The sequence below is a fragment of the Chelonoidis abingdonii genome, chromosome 2 (genome assembly GCF_003597395.2).
Source record: "Chelonoidis abingdonii isolate Lonesome George chromosome 2, CheloAbing_2.0, whole genome shotgun sequence".
Lineage (NCBI taxonomy): Eukaryota > Metazoa > Chordata > Testudines > Testudinidae > Chelonoidis > Chelonoidis abingdonii.
The window spans coordinates 262,454,448-262,476,527 of NC_133770.1; the positions used below are offsets into that span (position 1 = coordinate 262,454,448).

Below are 22,080 nucleotides of genomic sequence, written 5' to 3' on the forward strand. Positions count from 1 at the left end.
ACCCTGGCTTTAAGGCAGGGCTCATAAACCTTTTGATAGTGTGGACCGCACTTAAAAAAGACCAGCTAGACTTTTATAATTGGTGGGATATATATTTTATGTATTGGTGGGACACTTGTAACTCAGAAAGGCAGAAGAGATTGTGCTCAGTTTTTATGCATACACACTTTGCCTTTGGACAGAGACCAATGAAACTCAGCCCAAAAGGTGAATGCTTCCATTCAGATTTGTTTCAGAGTTTCTGTTGAATGGCTCTGCTCCATTTTTTCAAGGAGAATACAGACAGTAGTTTTGTGAAATTGTGTCTTGGCCCGGAGGACTCACTTTTGAAAGGCAGTGAGATAATGCCTATAGTCCTTTGAAGCAACTCAAAGAGGTAGCTGAGATTATAGCAGTTCTCATGACTGACCGAGTCATTTGTTATTCAGGTTCTGAAACCTGTCTGTGGATTCTTTGCTGCTTCCATGTACTGATGTAATAGCGATTGCTAGGAGTACTTTTTATCCTTTGGGTGTGGCAATAAGATACGACCTTTTCTTTTGAATACAGACTTCTCAACACTTATCTGTGCCTTTGTCAGCCAAAGGTAGGATTGCTGCAATGCACTCTTTGGAGCTACAACTTCAGACTATTTGGAAATAGTGATGAATGCAGAATGTGGCGAGTTGCTTATTAACGTATGTTTCATACAGGAGTACATGTCAACTTGCCTCTTTATTTTGTAATGGCTGCCAACTGATTTTCCTGAAAAGTATAAGGTTTTGATTTTTATCATGTAAAAGTCTATATGGTTTGGGTCCTGGCTACTTTGGAAACAGTCAGTCTCCTTTTAGGATACTACAATAGCTGGAGCCATGGCTGACTAGTTCAGTCGGTAAAGCATAAGGCTTCTACTCTCAGGGTTGTGGGTTCAAGTACTGCTTTGTATGGTTTAGTTCCCCAGGATGTGTTTCTGGAAGAAATGCTGTTGACAAACATAAGTTACCCTTAATCAACACAATTTATTGGGCTCAGTACAGGGGTAACTAGGTAAGATTGACAGAATAGATGATCTAATGATTCCTTCTTAAACACAAAGAATATATGAAAGCTGAAGTGTTAAAACTAATAGGTCTCTGATTTCAATGAGACAGGGTTGATTGCATGGCATTTCTAGTTGAGGAGACCTTAACTTTAGAATTATTTTTCCCCATTCCTTAGTCTGACACAGTGCAGATTTTCTGGTCTTCAGGGCATTCTATAAGGCTAACTTATTTTTCCAGGCTTTTGGGGGCGGAGGGTGGGAGGAGGCAGGTGGAGTTCATTTGCTTGGGCCGGGAGGCCTTTATTGACATCTTTGATCTAGTAAGTTTCTGGTCATGTTCTTAATTGATTGTATGATGCCCAAAACCAAGGTCAGGCTCTTTTATACACTGGAGACACTGATATGTAATGTGCTATTTGGGATACTGCACTAACAGTACACACAGTTTGAGTTAAGAGGCTGTCAGTAGACTTCTGTCTTGTGAAAATCATCTTAAAAGTTACTTGTATTTAATGCATTATGTAATTTAATTACATTTGATGCTAAAAGCTAACCTCATTGGTGATAATCATTTTGTTCAGGAAAAACAGTCTCTGACTTTTCTTTCTATTGTTTAGATGAGTTCTGCTCTCAATCATAGTCCTGGTAATGGGCGTCTGAATTTATTTAGTTAGTTCTGCATCTTTTCATTTTTCTCACAGTGCATTCAATGTTTATTAATTGGAAGTATTATCAGATAGTTACTTTTCATGCTTTTTATCTGTGGATGTCATTAAAGAGATTTATTTGTTATTTCCTTATTAAAAAAATTTTTCCTTTCCCAAGTTCATGATCAAATGAGAAGTTTTTTGACATAGTTATGCTGTTGGTCAAGAAAACACTGATTTTTAAATTGCAAAACTCTGTTAGTTCAGTATTGCAACACTTACAGAACAGAAATTACTTTAAATTACACAGTTCAGTTACATCATCAAATATACTGATGGTTTCACAGCTGATCCAGCCTTAATAGCACTTTCAGATAGTTTGATGGGACACAGTTGTTTCCAGTAAGATCGGTTCAACTCTAACGGACTATTCAATTCCATCCAATTCCATCTTAATGGAAATATATGTTAAAGAGGCATGAAACTAAGACTGATGCAATTGCAAAACTTTATATGAGTTGTTAAAACCAAGAGGATCTCTCTGAAAGTTTGTCAGAAACCATGATAAAAAAAAAGAGTTAAAAGTTTGATTGCATCATTTTGAAAAGTAGTAAAGCTGAATGTACAGCAGCCATTTTAAAAACAAAAAGCTAAACCTCAGTCTTTTGACAACACACATACACAAACAACAATTTTAATCAAGGTTCAAGTATATGTAATTATTTTAACCTAAGCCATACTCTTCTTACAAAAGAACAAAGAAGCGAAAATAAACTGAAATTAATTTCAGACAAAAAGTGTTAAAAACATGCAAAAAGTGGCCAAACTTTTTATTTAGAATTTTAAGTATACATTGCTCTTGGACTAAGACTTGTATGCTAAGTTTCATCCTGGAATTACTTTTTCTTTAATTGAAAGTATATATCTCTAAAAAGACGCTTGTACAAGTCTCGATAGATTCTTAATATAGTGTAGTAAACATGCTGTTTATATTAAGAAAAAAACTATTCATTCTCCCTGGGTTAGCAGGAATTTCGATATTTGGCTATAACCACATTACAGCTGGAACATTTAGCACAGCTTTCATATATAAATATTCGAACTGATATTTAACAGACAGTAGCCTCTTATATGAACTTCAGAGAGCTGGAAAAAATATTTCATTAAGGAGGAAGCTGAAACTGTAGTACTTCTTACCATCCTATCAGTTATGTAATGATGTATATAATTAGTTCTGATTTTTTGTATAATTACTGTAATATTGTGAAAACTTCAGTTGCAGTCCAGTTGGAAGCTATTATATGAAATCATAGATAATATTGTGCTCAGTGAAATTAACTTTTAAAATCGCCTTTGCTTTGCAGCAAGCTCTGGTGAAAACAACTTCTTCAAATGAGAGAGAAATTGGATGTTTGACTCTACATCTGTAGTCAAATGACCTAGATCCTCATCTTGCAATTGGATCCATGCAGGCACAGGCTGCCTGACAAGATCAATTGCAGAACTGAAGCCTTAATTTAAAATTCAGCAAACTGCAAATACAGAACAGTGACATAATTTAAAATGATAGTTCAAAAATGTGTGTTTCTTAACGTTACTCATGGGAGTTTATATGTCAGATTGGAAAAAAAGTTTTTGTAAGTGTCAGAATTATAATCTGTGTTCATTTGTATAAATAGTTTTTAAAGCAAAACAAGTAATTAGTTTTAATTGTTATGTTCATAAGAACAATGTGGTAAACTGTAGTTAACAAAGAAAAGGCTCTTTAAACTACAATGATAGTAGTCAAATAGGTTTGCATCTGTTTGGCTTAAGATGCTTTGATAGATGAAGGACTTAAAAAAAAAAAAAAAAAAAAAAGTTGAAATGAAACCACAATATTTTTTCTCTGTAATTCTAGTTTAAGGATAATATTAAAAAACTGGAACTAATTCTCTTTCTGTATTTGCTTTTATAGGATAGACAAGATGTTTATTTCCATGAAAATACTACTACTTTTTAGCAAGAGCAATAAAATTAGGTCAGATGTCACAATGATATACCAGATGTGATTGGCACTTTGATTCTGTGGTTTCACACTTGTGACTTTTTCCATAATTTATATGCTGTGAAGAATGATCTCATGATTGGCTGAAACTATTTTGATCAGAGTTAGGGAATGACTGTTGTAAGCTGGAAATATTACTTCAATAGTGCCGTTATGTAACCATAATTAATATTAGAAACTGGAAAAAAATGCAGATGTATTTTAGAGCATTTCAAAAGATTCTTTTGCTTACAATTATTCTATCATTGGACTATTATTCTCTGTAGTTAAAGTAGGGACTACTAGTAGAACCAGTCATATCTCTCAGACAGGTAGGAACTTTTTAAGTGCAGCCATTGTATATATAGACACATGTTGCTGATCAAAATGATTGAAGAATCAAGAAAATGAAAACACAGTCGGTACAACAATGAAGTCGTCACTTGTTTTAAAATATTTCCCCTTTCTTTGAAAAATATGTTAATTATAGATCTAAACTACCATTTTCAAAGTTTATCTGGATAGTTTAATTTGTTCATCTTTAGAAAGTTGAGTTCTGAAGGATCTGTCTTTTAGGAAAAATCTCTCATATATAAACTTATCAAAATTGGCCACAAATAAATAAGAAAAGTTACCAGATTTAGTCTGTTCTAGACCATAAACAGAACTGCTTACTCAATATTGTAATTTGGAAGGGCAATTCCGTTTATTTACATTGGATTTTATGATGCACTGCACAGTGCATGTTCATGAGTACACGCTAATATCATACCTCTTCACTATATATATATATACACTATATACACACATACACTCACTCACTCATTGTATGCCCTATTGAACTTAAGGGGTTAAGCTAGTAAAGTTACCTATCTCAACACATGAAAAGGAAGAATTAGCCACAGTTCCCAAGCTACTGATGTAGCTTTCAACACTTTTTCCTTGATGGTTGGTATTGATAAGCTATATAACTGTGAAAGGATGGGAAAATGCATTGAAGTCATATAAGAAGTAAACTATCAACTTGACATGTTTTTCTAGCTATTGAAAACTTTTTCATATTGCAACTCATTCTGACAGTGAGACTGTAGAATTCCTCTGATTTAAGTACCATCTGGTTATGCTCAAAGCTTTAAAGCTATTTTCTCAGCATAAAATTTCAGAGTCCTAAACTTTTTTCTTCGCCAAACTATCCATTTTTAAGCCACAAATATTTTTCCAGTCCTTTCAGATTTTATCTAAAAGTATATTTTAACAGTATTTAAATAGTTCTTAAACAATAACAATTTATCTTGATAGATGACATGCTGTGTTTTTTCATTTTATTTTAATTAGCCATTGTGGAACCAAATTCCCTTTTGTTTTATTCCTTTGAATACTGTTTAATTACAGTTATCATGCCAGATATCTTAAAGGTTATTGTACCAATACAGTTTCATTTAACATAAGCCATGTGGAATCAATAGTCCTGTTTCCTAAAGTGAATGCTTGGAAAATCTTACATTCATATGTTAAGAGTACACATCCTTTCCTCATTAGTTGGAAAGTACAGGGGTTTTGGCACAAGTTCTGTGTGGAAGCATTGTGCAGCTTTTATATGGATTTTGTTTTTAGCCTTTGATGACACTGTTTAGAATAGGAAGTATCTAATAAGTAAAGCATTTTGTCTAATGTGCTGCCAGTGTGTTTAATATACGCCTGGAGGTCTGAAACATTATCTTCTCCACTACAGTAATATGCATTTAATTCTCTGAAAGCAGAAGGTCGAACTTTTAAAAGGGACTCAAAGTACGTTTTCAAGTAAATAATTTAAAACATATGGGATAGGGGACCAGAGTAATGTACAGTTGGTTTTTATGGTTTAATCATGATCATGTTAATGCACACCAGTAGCTAATTAAAGAAAACTTTTATTGTTCATTTTAAATGGGTTATGTGAAGAGTAAGAGAACTGATATAATACAGCCCAATGATAAAAGTTACCATTACATTTGCTAGCAGCAAGCTGATTTTGCTGTTTTTGACGTCTTTAAAGTATTGGCCCATTTATTCCATAACAAGGCAAAACATCTCTTTTGAGTTTTTCCATTGGGAGTCCCCCACCGCCTCCCTTTTCAAGGAGTATTTAGTTGATGCCCAGTTTTATTACCAGGCATACTGTAAAGTTAACTGCAAAACTTAACTGAGTAACTGACCAAGAGTTCCATAAGAGACTGATATGCAAAGTTCCAGTGATACTCCTGCTACTTTTGTTTTGTACTCAAAAATCATATAATAAAACCGAGGAACTGTGTTGCAAATTATTACTTGTTTGTTCCAGTCTTTATAACAGCAATATAAGAAAATGTAAATATCAAAATTTCAGTGTGTAGCTAGGTGATGTGACTGATAGGTAATATAATACAATACCTTTCACCTTTGGGTCATTAGTTCATGTTCCTCACTGCTTGGTACGGATCAAAAAAAGTTATCATCTGACTGCTGTTCGGTGACATATGTGAATTGATTTGGTAGTCTCAGTAATGTTTCTATTAGTCAGATGTCCACATCAGAAGAAACTCCACAGTTGGGACTAATTAGCACCCGTATTGGTAGTCTTAGCAAAAAGGCCAAGGACCAACTGGGAGTAGAGGAAGAGCTACCTCTTACCTTCCTGCAGGTGTTTTGTTTGGGTCAGTACATTTAACAAATATTAAATTTACTTTTTTTAAAATGAAAAGGAAGAAGAAGAAAAATAGGTTTCTAAATCAAACGAAACCTATAAAAACCTAAGAAAATGTATTAATTTGAAAACTGGAAGTACTTATAAAAAAAATTTTCATTTGTAAAATAGATTATCCTTCCCTAACTGAAATTGCATTTTCATTTCTTATGACCAAATCCAGCTCACCATAAACATGGGGGAACTGTCATGATTCTGCTGCAAGTAGCAGAAGAACAGCAAACCACAGTGGCTGCACAAGAGAAGTCTGCGTCCTCCATCCACTGTTACCTGATGCCTCTCCTCATAGCCTAAACAGGTGGCTATGGACCTGTTTGGAGATACTGTGCTCCTGTTTTGACCATGGCATCAATACAATTGCTGGTGGCCCAAATGCCCCTCCACTGTGCTATGGAGAGTGCCAACCATGAAGTGCTATTGCAGGGTTTCTCCACAACTGCCTCTTCTGTCCAGGCAGAGATGTTGCAGCCATGTTGGTCCCAGGGTATTAAAGAGACAAGATAGGAGAGGTAATATCTTTTATTGGACCAACTTCTGTTGGTGAGAGAGACAAGCACGCCCACATAATGGAACTTCACCTGGCATTTCTAAAGCACTAATCATCACAGAACCTAGAATAGGTAAATAATATTGCCAGTTTACAGATGAGGAGACTGAGGTAGAAAGGTTAATTGACTTGGCCACAGTATCAGATTGAGTCACTGGCTGAGGAATTCCTTGCTCATAGTCCAATGATTCATTAAGGCTGCTTCTAGTAAGTTATTTTTGTAAAGACTACCTTAAAAGTGGTATCATATTTATGAGCCAATGATATAAGTCTCTCATAGAAATCAGCCACAAGGATTTTTATTGGTGATTTGAAAAATATGTACTTTATATGAGTGAAGCTGAAAATCTCAGCTAGTTAATGGTTCTGTTTAGGATTTCCATGGTAATACTTTTCTCTAGTATATTTACATTTTTAAGGAAATCTTTGCTTTTATTCCCTTTGATTTAAAAAAAAAAGCATGATATAAAGGAATTCCAATAACACCCCTAGCTATTCTTAAAAATTCAAACCAAAACAAAAGAAACCAATTTCTTAGTATGTTATACAGTTGAAAGACTAAGGAGAAAAAAATCCAGTACTTCAATGCCCTTCACTCCCATTATGTTGTATTGTGGATAATATTGTTAAGTACATGTAATTTGCAATTATATTTTTTCTAATGCAAGATATTGTATATTTGGGATCAGGTTGTGTTTGTCCCTTCATGGGTACACAAGGTGTAAGGAGAAGGTGTAACAAGGAGACATCACCTTGCAACAGGTTCGAGGGCAGGGGTCAGAGACATTCCACTCTCTGCACCCAGAGGAGCTTGTGACTAGTGCAGGCAGTGACTCTATGCTCCTCAGAGGAGTAGGATAGGGTGAGTTCATGTCACTACTTCACTTCCAACCAGTCAATGGAGCTGGCTCTAAATCATCATTATTATTGTTGTTATGGAGTACACTCTGTGCCTTATAAAAGAGTATGTTTGTAGCTATGGTTGCTCTCCCCACCCTTCTCGGAGGATTTAAACTTTGCCTCAGGAGCAATGGCTCTTTGGGGCTTCTGCGTGGGTGGTGCACATCTTCAGTCCCCCCTGCTGAGGGCTCTGCCTTGAAGGCATAATCAGACTCTTGATTAGTAGTATTCGCTGTGACAACAGCTAAAATCTGTCTTTTTTAAGTGTTGCTCTAAGCAGTGATGTCTATCTAAACATTTCTATTTGATGAGATCCTATGAAGTCATAGCCAAATGCATAAAACTCTAGTGAGTAAATATACCACTTATGCCACCATAGTGGCAGGCTTTATAAGTAGCTGACATTTACCTGAGCAGTGAGCCATGTTGTTTTATATAATGCAGCTGGTACTTGCGTGACTAAGAAAACATTCTTTCAAGTCCTACAACACAGTATTTATATCTTACAATTTCCATTTAGTCTTCTTTATGAATTTGAAATTAATTAGTACCTTTTTATTTTGTGTAAACATGCTAAAGCATTTTTAATGGTAATGGGGATTTTTTTTTAAGTTTTAACACAGAAAACTTGGAAGAAATTCTGATTCTCAACCTTTTTCTAATTATCAAATATAATATTGTTTCATAGGGGCAGAATTTTGTTTTAACTCATGTATTTCTTTTGGATTCTTTAGACTATAAAGAATTAGTTGAAAAAGTGTAGTTTCAGCCTAGAAATCATTATTCAATTTTTTTCCCTTCACATATTCCTTTGGCACTTTGTCAGATGTGACTCATCATTTCTTCGGAATGGACACCTGCTGTGCTTTCATGAGTGATTACTCTGTTAAAAGTTAACTTGGCAGGTTTTTTATAATTCCGTTTTTTGAAATCATGTTTAAATAGTAATTGTTTGCTGCCACTGAAATGGAAATACTTGGGATATGGATATAATAAGATAATATAATATTTTCCTTCACAGGTTTCCAAACAAGAACAGAAAAAAATGGATATATCTGATGGAGGAACAGTTGAAACTTCTTCACGTTATAGTGGTGCCCTAGACAGTGGCATTGGCAGTGATAGCGTTAAAATCAGAATAGTTCAAATAGAACAACATAGTGGCACCAGCCAACACCGCATTGCACGTCCTTCCCGACAGTCTTGCATTGTGAAGAACCTGAACTTCATTCCCTTTGATATTTTTATTACAGCAAGCCGGATCTCCTTGATGTCTTATTCGTGTACTCCTTTAGCTAAATCTAAATCATTGCAAGATCAGAAAGATGGTGAGAAGATAAGCAAAAGTTCATTAAACCTTCCAGAAACAGATTCACGCGGTAGCCAAGATACCAGAAAGCTCCGTCAGGCATGTGTTTCATCGGTAACTGCAGATGATCTCTTGAACAGTAACAATTCTTTGCCCAGTGGGAGAAAAACAGGTCTACTATCACTAGAAAGTCTTCATGCTTCCACAAGGTCATCTGCTCGACAAGCCCTTGGTATAACTATTGTTCGACAGCCTGGTCGCAGAGGAACTGGTGACCTCCAGTTAGAACCTTTTCTGCACCTTGTTGTATCCCAGCCTTCTGTACTCTTGAGCTGTCACCACAGAAAGCAGAGGGTGGAAATATCAGTGTTTGATGCTGTGCTTAAAGGAGTAACCTCAGACTACACGTGTACAGGTAAGATCATTTAAAGTCAGGAGGGTGTTAACAACTGCCATAACAATAAGGCTTCCTCAAAGTTTCAGGGATAATCAAACAGAAAAGAGCTGATAGACTAGACAAGATGCATTAATTTAAAAAAAAAAAAAGGTAAGTTTATATTCCATTTTTGAACCAAATTTAAGACTAGAAGATGATTGAAATGAATGAAGGTTTAACCTTCAAGGACCCAGTTCTTATTTTATTCAATATTGTTTTCTCAGCCCCAAAAAAATAAGAGGCGCTGTCATAGTATTTTAATGTATCAGGAGTTTCTGAACCAATATGATAAGCAATGAGTTGTAAGTCATGTTTCTTTCATAAAGGGTATTTTTATAGCTGAAAACCATTATATTTTCCCATATTACTCCTCTGCTAAAATTAGAAGCAATACTTTCAGAAACACATGGTATTTTGATCATAAACTTTACAAAAATTATAGTAGTCTTCTAAATGATGTCTTAATAGTGTTAAATAAAACAGAGAGCAAGATGTGTAAAATCATTAAATTGAGAAAACTTTTAGCAAACTTTTTATAAAGAACTATTTAAATTGCAAATCAGCAACTTCGTGACATACCTATCTACTACATACCACCTCCCCAGCAGGGTCTTTCAAACTCGGGATGGGGATTGGTAGTTGTCATAAACAGATAGCTAAGGGTTAATGTTTCTTTTACCTGTAAAGGGTTAACAAAGGGAACCAAACACCTGACCAGAGGACCAATCAGGAAACAAGATTTTTCAAATCTCAAGGGAGGGAAGTTTTATCCACCTTGTAACAAGCTCCACAGGCTGACTGCGCATAAAGAAAAAACTTCCTTATGTTTGTTTTAAACCTGAATGCCTATTAATTTCATTGGGTAACCCCTGTTCTTCGTGTTATGGAAGTAAGTGCGGAATAACACTTCCTTATTCACCATTTCTATATCATTCATGATTTTATAATCTGTCAATCCCTCTGCCCCTGTTCCACGCTGATAAGTCCCAGTCTATCTTATTAAATCTCTCCTCATATGGAAGCTGTCCATACCCTAATTATTTTGTTGCGCTTCTCTGTATATTTCCAATTCTAATGTCTTTTTTGGCGGGATGTGGAAACAGAACTGATGAAGGTGTGGGCACACATGGATTTATATAGTGGCTATATGATATTTATTCTGTCTATTTCTCTCCCTTTCCTAACATTTCATAGGCAGAACAAATACATTTTTAATCAAAAAAGTGAACTTTCATGTTATAATACTTCACACGAAATAACAGCAATTATTACATCTACGAGAAAGCCAACAATTGACCGCCTCATCGTAGGCGAAGGAAACTCTCTCATAAATAACCTTACTGCTTAGCTGAAGGGAGAGCCTAAAATATTATTATTGCTAAGGTTAGCATTTATTAGGGTTATACAAAAAAATTCTGATACAAATAGGAATTTGGTAGAATTATGTCTGAAATTCTGCTATTTAGCTTAGAGAGAAATAATTTTCAAATTCTGTGTGAAGTCGAATATTAAGAGGAACATCATACCCTCCCTGTACCACGACTGGATTAGTCACTTCTACTTCAATCTTTGGTATTATGTCTGACAGTGTCCATCATTGATTCAGGAGGATGAAGAAATTATAAGAATGAAACTGCTCTTTCTTCATCCCCCCTATGCAGGTGTTACTTCTTTCCTCTTCCTTAGCAGTGAGCTGAAGTCAAACCTTCTCCCACTACTGTCATATAGCAATAAGTCCAATCTGAACCTTAAGCGTCCAAAATGTGGGTGCCTGCATGAAACTTCCAAGTTAATGTACCAGCTTTAGATCTGATAGCGCTGCCACCAAGCCAGATATTCCATGTGTCTGCTCATCTGTGTCTCCCCAAAACCTTACCCTGGGGGACCCCAAGATTCAAATGCCCTGAGCTCAAAAACAAAGGGAAATAACCCACTTCCTTTCCCCTCTTTGCCTCCTCCCAGATTTCCCGCCCTGGGTACTCTAGGAAGATTACCGCTGCTTCAATGCCTTGAAACACAAACACAGAGGATCAGGTTTCTCTCACCCTCACTCAGAGTCCCTGCAAATGCAGCTTTGTAACTCTACACAAAGAAGATTTTCTCTCCCTTCGTTCCTTAGCCTTAACCAGAGAAAAAAAATCAAACAGGTCCTTAAAACAGAAAGCTTTAATAAATAGAAAGAAAAAAGACATTAAATGGTCTCTGTATCAGGTGAGAATACGGGTCATTGGGCTTAAAAGCAAAACAAATGAATAAACGCCTTAGCCAAAAAAGAATATAATACTTTAAAGCATTCAGCAAACACACACATTGTAATACAAAAACAATATAAGCCTATTGTCTTCTACCTTGTGTACTTACAGCTATGGAAAACAGAAGATTAGAAAGCCTGAGATAGAGAGATCACTCTCAGAGCTGAGAGAGCAAAGAGACGAGACAAAAGACACCCCCCCAAAACCCATTGCCCTCCCTTGAGATTTGAAAAATCTTGTTTTCCTGATTGGTCTCTGGTCAGGTGTTTGGTTCCCTTTGTTAACGGCCTTTACAGGTAAAAGAAACATTAACCTTAGCTATCTGTTTATGACAACTACCAATCCCATCCCGAGTTTGAAAAACCCTGCTGGGGAGGTGGTATGTAGTAGATAGGTATGATCACGAAGTTGCTGATTTGCAATTTAAATAGTTCTTTATAAAAGGTTTGCTAAAGTTTTCCAATTTATGATTTTAACACATCTTGCTCTCTGTTTTTTATTTAACAACTATTAAGACATCATTTAGAACGACTACTATAATTTTGTAAAGTTAATGAATCAAAGATAACCATGTGTTTTCTGAAAGTATTGCTTTAATTTTAGCCAAGAGGAGTAATAATGGGAAGATATAAATGGTTTTCAGCTAATATAAATACCCTTGTATGAAAGAAACATGACTTACAACTCATTGCTTATCAATTGGTTTCAGAAAACTCTGATAAGTTATACTTGACGCGGCCTCTTTATTTTTTTTGGGCTGAGAAAACAATATTGAATAAAATAAGAATTGGGTCCTTGAAGTTAAAACCTTCAATTCATTTCAATCATCTCTAGTCTTAACTTGGTTCAAAAATGGAATATAAACTTACCATTTTTTTTTTTTTAGAATTAATGCATTTGCTTGGTCTAGTCTATCAGCTCTTTTCTGTTTATTATCCCTGAAACTTTGAGGAAGCCTTATTGTTATGGCAGTTGTTTAAACACCCTCCTGACTTTACAATGATCTTACCTGTACACGTGTAGGTCTGAGGTTCACTTCCTTTAAGCACAGCATCAACACTGATATTTCCACCCTCCTGCTTTCTGTGGTGAAGCTCGAAGATTACAGAAGGCTGGGATACAACAAGGTGCAGAAAGGTTCTAACTGGAGGTCACCAGTTCCTCTGCGACCAGGCTGGTCGAAGCAATAGTTATTATCCACAGGGCTTGTCGATTGCAGATGACCTTGTGGAAGCATGAAGATCTTTCTAGTTATAGTAGACGCTGTTTCTCCACTTGGGCAAAGAATTGTTAACTTGTTTCAAGAGATCATCTGCCAGTTTACACGATGAAACACATGCTCGAAATCGGAGCTTTTCTGGTATCTTCTTGGCTACCGCGGTGAATCTGTTTTCTGGAAGGTTTAATCGAACTTTGCTTAATCTTCTCACCATCTTTCTGATCTTTGCAATGATTTAGATTTAGCTAAAGGAGTACACGAATAAGACATCAAGGAGATCCGGCTTGCGTAATAAAAAATATCATAAGGGAATGAAGTTCAGGTTCTCACAATGCAAGACGTCGGGAAGGACGTGCAATGCGGTGGTTGGCTGGTGCCACTGATGTTGTTCTATTTGAACTATTCTGATTATTAACGCTATCAATCTGCCAATGCCACTGTCTAGGGCACCACTATAACGTGAAGAAGTTTCAACTGTTTCCTCCATCAAGATATATCCATTTTTTTTTCTGTTCTATGTTTGGAACCTGTGAAAGGAAAATATTAATTATCTTATTATAATCCATTATCCCAAGTTATTTCATTTTCAGTGGCAAGCAAACAATTACTATTTAAAACTGATTTCAAAAACGGAATTTATAAAACCTGCCAAGGTTAACTTTTAAACAGAGGTAATCATCATGAAGACAAGCACGGTGTCCATTCCGAAGAAATGAATGAGTCACATGCTGACAAAGTGCCAAGGAATATGTAAGGGAAAAAAATTGAATATGATTTCTAGCCTGAAATAAGCAAAACTTTTTCAACTAAATTCTTTATAGTCCTAAAAGTCCAATATAGAAATACATGGAGTTCAAAACAAAATTCTGTTCTGCCCCTATCGAAACAATATTATATTTGATAATTAGAAAAAGGTTGAGAATAGAATTTTCTTCGCAAGTTTTCTGTGTTAACAACTTAAAAAAAATCCCCATTTACCATTAACAATGCTTAGCATGTTTACAACAAAATAAAAAGGTACTAATTAATTTTCAATTCATAAAGAAGAACTAAATGGAGAATTGTAAGATATAAATACTGTGTTGTAGGAGCTTGAAAGAATGTTTTCCTTAGTCACGCAAGTACCAGCTGCATTATATAAAACAACATGGCTCACTGCTCAGGTAAATGTCAGTCTACTTATAAAGCCTGCACTAATGGTGGCATAAGTGGGTCATATTTCTCACTAGAGTTTTATGCATTTGGCTATGACTTCATGGATTCATCCAAATAGCAATGTTTAGATAGACATCACTGCTTAGAGCAACACTTAAAAAAGACAGAATTTTTAGCTGTTGTCACAGCGAATACTACCTAATCAAGAGTCTGATTATGCCTTTAAGGCAGAGCCCTCAGCAGGGGGGACCTGAAGATGTGCCACCACCCACGCAAACCAAAGAGCCGATTGCTCCTGAGGCAAAGTTTAAATCCTCCGAGAAGGGTGGGGAGAGCAAACCATAGCCTACAAACATACTCTTGTAATACAGGCAAGATGTGTACTCCAATAACACAATAATAATGAGATTTAGAGCCAGCCCTCCATTGAACTTGGTTGGAAGTGAGTAGTGACATGAACTCAACCCTATCCTACTCCTCTGCGGAGCATAGAGTCACTGCCCTGCACTAAGTCACAAAAGCTCCTCTGGGTCAGAGAGTGGAATGTCTCTGACCCCTGCCCTCGAACCTTGTTGCAAGGTGATGTCCTCTTGTTTACCTTCTCCTTACACCTTGTTGACAATTGAAGGGACCAAACACACCTGATCCCAAATATACAATATCTTAGGCATTAGAAAAATATAATTGCACATGTACATATACTTAACAATATTATCCCACAATACACATAATGGGCGTGAAGGGCATTGAAGTTATCTGATTTTTTTCTTCCTTAGTCTTTCCAACTGTATAACATACTAAGAAATTGGTTTCTTTTGTTTTGGTTTGAATTTTTTTAAAGAATAGCTTAGGGGGTGTTAATTGGAATTCAACTTTATATCATGCTTTTTTTTTTTAAATCCAAAAGGGAAAAAGCAAGATTTCCTTAAAAATGTAATATACTAAGAAAAGTATTACCATGGAAACCTAACTAGAACCATTAACTAGCTGAGATTTTCAGCTTCAATCATATAAAGTCATATTTTTCAAATCACCAATACAAAAAATCCTTGTGGCTGATTTCTATGAGAGACTTATTCATTGGCTCATAAATATGATACTCACTTTTAAGGTAGTCGTTACGAAAAATAACTTACTAGAAGCAGCCTTAATGAATCATTGGACCATGAGCAAGGAATTCTCCGGAGCCAGTGACTCATCTGATATCTGTGCCAGTCAAATTAACCTTTCTACCGTCAGTCTCCTCATCTGTAACTGGCAATATTATTTACCTATTGCAGTTCTGTGATGATTAGTGCTTAGAAATGCCAGGTGAAAAGTTCCCATATGTGGGCGTGCTTGTCTCTCTCACAAACAGAAGTTGTTGCCATAAAAGATATTACCTCTCACTATCTTGTCTCTTTTACCACTGGGACCAACAGATGGCTGCAACCATCTCTGACTGGACCAGAAGAGGCAGTTTGTGGAGAAACCCTGCAATAGCAACTGTCCAATGGTTGCACTCTCCATAGCACAAGTGGAGGGCAATTTTGGGCCCCAGCAATTGTATTGATGCCAATTGGTCCAAAACAGGAGCACAGTTCTGCCAAACAGGTCCATAGCCACCTGTTTAGGCTATGAGGAGAGGCCATCAAAGGTACAGTGGATGGAGAACGCAGACTTTCTCTTGTGCAGGCCACTGTGGTTTGCTGTTCTTCTGCCTACTTGCAGCAGGAATCATGACAGTTCCCCATGTTTATGGATGAGCTGGATTTTGGTCAATATAGAAATGAAAAGCAATTTCAGTAGGGAAGGATATTATTTTACAAATGAAAATTTTTTTTTATAAGTACTTCCAGTTTTCAAATTAATACATTTTCCTTAAGGTTTTTATAAGGTTTCGTTTGATTTAGAAACCTATTTTTCTTCTTCCTCCTTTTCATTTTAAAAAAGTTTAATTTAATATTTGTTAAATGGTACTGCCAAACAAACACCTCAGGAAGGTAAGAGGTAGCTCTTCCTCTACTCCAGTTGGATCCTTGCCTTTTTGCTAAGACAGCGCATAATACCGGTGCTAATTAGTCCCAACTGTGGGAGTTTCTTCTGATTTGGACATCTACTAATAGAAACATTTACTGAGACTACCAAATCAATTCACATATGTCACCGAACGGCGGGTGGTTGGGACAGCAGTCAGAGTGAATATATTTTTTTGATACTCGTACCAAAGCAAGTGAGGAACATGAAACTAATGACCACAAAGGTTGAAGGTATTGTATTATATTACCGTATCAGTCACATCACCTAGCTACACACTGAAATTTTGATATTTACATTTTTCTTATATTGCTGTTATAAAAGACTGAACAAACAAGTAATAATTTGCAACACAGTTCCCTGCGGTTTTATTATATGATTTTTGAGTACAACCAAAAAAGTGCAAGGAGATCACTGGAACTTTGCATATCAGTCTCTTATGGAACTCTTGTCCAGTTCTTCAGTTAGTTTTGCAGTTAACTTACAGTATGCCTGGTAATAAACTGGTTTGCATCAACTAAATACTCCTTGAAAAGGGAGGCGGTGGGGGACTCCCCAATGGAAAACTCAGATGATGTTTTGCCTTGTTATGGAATAATATGGGCCAAATTCTTTTAAAGACGTCAAAAACAGCAAAATCAAGCTTGCTGCCTAGTCAAATTGTCATGGTAACGTTTTATTCATTGGGGGCTGTATTATATCAGTTCTTCTTACTCCTTCACATAACCCCATTTAAAATGAAAACAATAAAAGTTTCTTTAATAAGCTACTGGTGTGCATTAAACATGATCATTTATTAACCAAAAAACCAACCTGTACATTACACTGCGTCCCCTATCCCATAGTTTTAAATTAATTTGTACTTGAAACCGTACTTTGAGTCACTTTAAAAGTTGACCTTCTGCTTTCAGAGAATTACAATGCATATTACCTGTAGTGGGAGAAGATAATGTTTCAGACCTCCAGGCGTATATTAAACACATAGCTGGCAGCACATTTAGACAAAATGCTTTTACTTATTAGATACTTCCTATTCTAACAGTGTCATCAAGGCTAAAACAAAAATCCATATAAAAGCTGCATCAATGCTTCCACAAGAACTTGGCAAAACCCCTGTACTTTCAACTAATGAGGAAAGGATTGTACTCTTAACATATGAATGTAAGTTTTCCAAGCATGTCACTTTAGGAAACAGGACTATTTGATTCCACCATGGCTTATGTTAAATGAAACTGTATTGGTACAAATAACTTTAAGATATCTGGCATGATAAGCTGTAATTAAAGCAGTTAATTTCAAGGAAATAAAAACAAAAGGAATTTGGTTCCAACAATGGGCTAATTAAAATAAAATGAAAAAAACAGCATGTCTCTATCAAGATAAATTGTTATTGTTTTAAGATCTATTTAAATACTGTTAAAATATAACTTTTAGATAAAATCTGAAAGGACTGGAAAAATCTTTGTGGCTTAAAAATGGATAGTTTGGCGAAGAAAAAAGTTTAGGACTCTGAATTTTTATGCTGAGAAATAGTTTAAAGCTTTGAGCATAACCCAGATGTAACTTAATCAGAGGAATTCTAGCAGTCTCACTGTCAGAATGAGTTGCATGATAGAAAAAGTTTTCAATAGCTTAGCTAGAAAATATGTAAGTTTGATAGTTTACTTCTTATATGACTTCAATGCATTTTCCCATCCTTTTCACAGTTATATAGCTTATCAATACCCAACCATTCAAGGAAAAAGTGTTGAAAGCTACATCAGTAGCTTGGGAACTGTGGCTAATTCTTCTTTTCATGTGTTGAGATCACGGTAAACTATTACTAGCTTAACCCCTTAGATTCGAATATGGCAATACAATGAGTGAGTGGAGTGTATGTGTGTATATAGCGGGGTGTATATATTATATATAGTGAAAGAGGTAATGATATTAGCGTGTACCTCATTGAACTGCACTGTGCAGTGATCAATAAATCCAATGTAAATAACCGGAATTGCCCTTCCAAATTACAATATTGAGTAAGCAGTTCTGTTTATGGCTAGAACAGACTAAATTCTGGTAATTTTCTTATTTATTTTGTGGCAAATTTTGATAAGTTTTATATATGAGAGATTTTTTCCTAAAGACGATACTTCAGAACTTCAACTTTCTAAATGATGAACAATTAAACTATCCAGATAACTTTGAAAATGGTATTAGAATCTATATTAACTTATTTTCAAAGAAACGGTGAAAGTATTATGTAAGAAGCAGTGAGCTGAAGATTCACCTGTTGCTTGTATTCAGGCGTTGTCCGACTTTTTGATCTAGAGATGAGTTTTGTCCATTTTGCCTTAGACATTGTTATCTTATTATTCAATATAGATCACTCATCATTGATCAGTCCAACTGTGTCTATATATACAATGGCTGTCGAGCTCTGTAACATAGAGGCTACCTGTCTGAGAGATACCTGACATGGTATCTAACACTAGTAGGTCACTACTTTTGAGGAGCTAACAGAGAATACTAATAGAGATATAGAAATATATTGGTAGCGAAGAACCACTCGTTTGATCCACCGAGGTGCTCAATAAATCATCTATTTTTTCCCAGTTTCTAATATTAATATAAATGGTTTTACCATGTATCACGGACTATCTGATTTGAATGTATTATAAATAATTATTTCCAGCCTTACTACACAGTCCTATTCCTATCTCTCTTGAGTCAAAAAAAATATGTATGTTCAGCCAACTATTATGAGAGGATCTACCTTCTTTACAACAGCATATAATCTATTTCACTCGCGAAAGAGATTTATCACACAAGTGGGTTAGGTTAAACATATTGTATATTCTCAATAGTTGTCCACATTCTATTCATCTGGATATAGGTCATTGAGTGAACTGGGACTTAATTTGTATTGCTTCTTCTACAAATAGGTAGTAGATAATTAGGATTTATGCGAGAGTATATATACATTCTAGTCCATAATCTCTATCAAATATCCGCAATATACCAGACAATGAGAATTAGTATCCAGTTATTTTAATATTATTCTTCTTAAACTACGAGTAGGAAAAAATTGTGGTTTCATTCACTTATATTTTTTTTTTTGTGTATCATTATTTTATATAAAAGATACCATACATGCTTATCAACAGATATAGCATCTTAAGGGTCCCAAACAGAGGTGCGACAACTAAAATATCTGAACTACTAATCACTTTGGATTTATTCCATACAGACGCTTTAATACTTATGGTTTATATTGGGAGCTGACAGATTTATCAGATTTGTCTTTATAGAGACATAAACAATTTTAATAACTAGATTACGTCGTATCTTGTGCCATGTTTTGAACAAACTATTGTATTACAATGAAGTCACAAGAGTTCATAATAATCATTCTTGACATCCTTTACAAAAACTTTTTTGCTCAATCTGATCATTACTAAATCTCCCATTAGAGTAACGTTAACGACACACACTTTATTGAACTATCATCTTCATTTATGTCAACTACGTTTCTGATATTTTCGCACTAGTTTTATGGCTCGTAAATTATATTATTGGAATCTATAGGCTTCATGATACTGCAAGGGTGGAGTCTTGTCAGGCGCAGCACTTGATGCTGAAATGATCCTATATTGCACCATGACCGTGCACTCATACCGGATCTTGATTTGACTCACAGAGTTAAGAAGGATTCTTTAAGAACACATGCGCAATTCTCTTCTCATTTGAAGAAGTATGGTTTCTCACCAGAGCTTGTGCGGATGCAAGCAAAGGCGAGTTTATTCAATAAGTTAATATTATCACTCGCAGCACTAATTATTATTCTATTGCATTCATTAGGAATATGGGTCTTCCAACTGGGTACATGCAACGTATAAAGTTTTCACATAATCATCGAGGTTAATTATGACGAGAAATAAATCAGGGAACTAATTTATGCATATTTGAGTACATTATATCAGTAGCATAGTAATGATAGGTATGGCAAGCTTAAGATCATATTGTTACAGTTTCAGTCTCCTCCACCTCTCTTATTGAGTACTTTTTCCAGCTCTTCATTAGTAGTGCAGTATAAGAGGCTATCCTGTCTTGTTACTGAAATCTACAGTTGTCAGAGATCTAGAGTAGAAAACGTGTTGCTAAATGGTTTCGCAGCTGTATTGTGAGTATACAGCTCAACATAGGCGATAATTCCTTGCTATACGGCTAGGGAGAAGGATGACATATGTTTTTTTATAGCCTTTAATAATTATATACTACATGTTTACTCCTATATTCAAAGATATATAAGTCCGATGACTTGTACATGCGATCGGTTTTAGTAGTATACTTATCTTTTTAATTCATGTAAGAAAGTAATTCAGGAATGCCAACTTATGCATACACAAGTCTTAGTCCAGCATGAGGTGTATCACTAAGACATATACTAAATAAATAGTTTTTGTGCCACTTTTTGCACTCGAGTTTTAACCTTTACTTTCTATGTCCAATGAAAATTTATCTTAATTCAGTCTTATATATTATCTTCATTCTTTGTTTTCACTTTATGTAGGAAGAAGTTTGTGCAATAAGTGTTAAAAGATAATTTACATATACTTGAAACTTGATTAAAATAGAGTATGACATTTGTGTATTGTATGTTGTCAATACATTGGATAGAGGTATGATAGGACCTATTTGTTTGTAAAATGCTGGTTGGCTGTTATCATTTCAGCCTATATTTACTACTTATTTTAAATTCTAAATGAACATCGCAATCAAACTTTTTAACTCTTTGTTTGTAGATACATCCGGTTTACTGACACTTATCGTAGAGTATCCTCTTGGTTTTAAAACTCTCATATAAGTTTTGATTTGTCTATTCAGTTGTCTTTATTGCTCTTCTATGCATTCATTTAACTCAGTATATTATGTCCCATTCAAGATGGAGGATTGTTGATTGAGTACATGCATTGAGTAGTCCGATTAGAGTATTGAACTTAAACCGATGGCTTACGTGAATCATCTGGGTGTCCATCAACATAATCTGAAAGTGCCATTAATGGCCACTTGTTGAAAGCTGATGAACACCTATCACGGTCTAGTTGTGATGATCGAAATAGTAATCTGTGTCACATTAAAGTAATTTCTGTTTCTGTAATTTTGCTCTGCTATATGGTGCACCATGACCTAATTCAGAAGGTTTTGCTAATTTTAAATTCCAGTGTATTGGTTATCATTGACCAACAAGCATACTATGTTCCTTCTCCTCCTTAGCCTGGAGTACAGGGTTTTGGCACCAAAAAAAGTTCAAATGTGTGGAAGCCATGTCGACCGTTTATGAGTATAAATTAATTTTACCTTTGATGACACTGTTATAAGAATAGAGAAGAAAGTATTTCATGATAAAGCATATTCTCCTCCCCCTCCCGCCCCTTCTAATGTGCTGCCAGTGTGTTAATAGCCTGGAGGTCTGAAACTTATCTCTGCCCAATACAGTATATTGCATTTAATCTCTGCCAGTATCAGTAGTGTTGCCGAACTTTTAAGGACTGCAAAGTACGTTGTTCAGTGATATTTAAAACAATATGGGATAGGGGACCCAGAGTAATGGTACATGGTTGGTTTTTCTGGTGTTAATCATGTCTGTTAATGCACAGCCAGTAGCTAATTAGAGACACTTTTGATTGTTCAATTATAAATGGGTTATGTGAAGAGTAGCGAGATGATAGTAATACGCCAAATGATAAAAGTTACCATTACGGATGTAGTGCTAGCCGCAAAGCTGAATTTGTGTTTTTGAGACGTCTTTGAAAGTATTGGCCCATTTATTCCAATAACAAGGCAA

At 35.5% G+C, this 22,080-nt stretch overlaps 1 protein-coding gene across 4 annotated transcripts in view; it reads left to right on the plus strand.

Annotated features, from left to right (window-relative positions):
- The window catches only part of VPS13B (vacuolar protein sorting 13 homolog B), a 996,761-nt gene that overhangs the window by 768,599 nt on the left and 206,082 nt on the right, over positions 1-22,080 (plus strand). For all 4 annotated transcript variants that reach the window (XM_075063129.1, XM_075063127.1, XM_075063130.1 and 1 more), the window contains exon 34: positions 8,888-9,590. In XM_075063129.1, the coding sequence (XP_074919230.1) occupies positions 8,888-9,590 (703 nt within the window). The remainder of the gene's footprint in view (positions 1-8,887; positions 9,591-22,080) is intronic.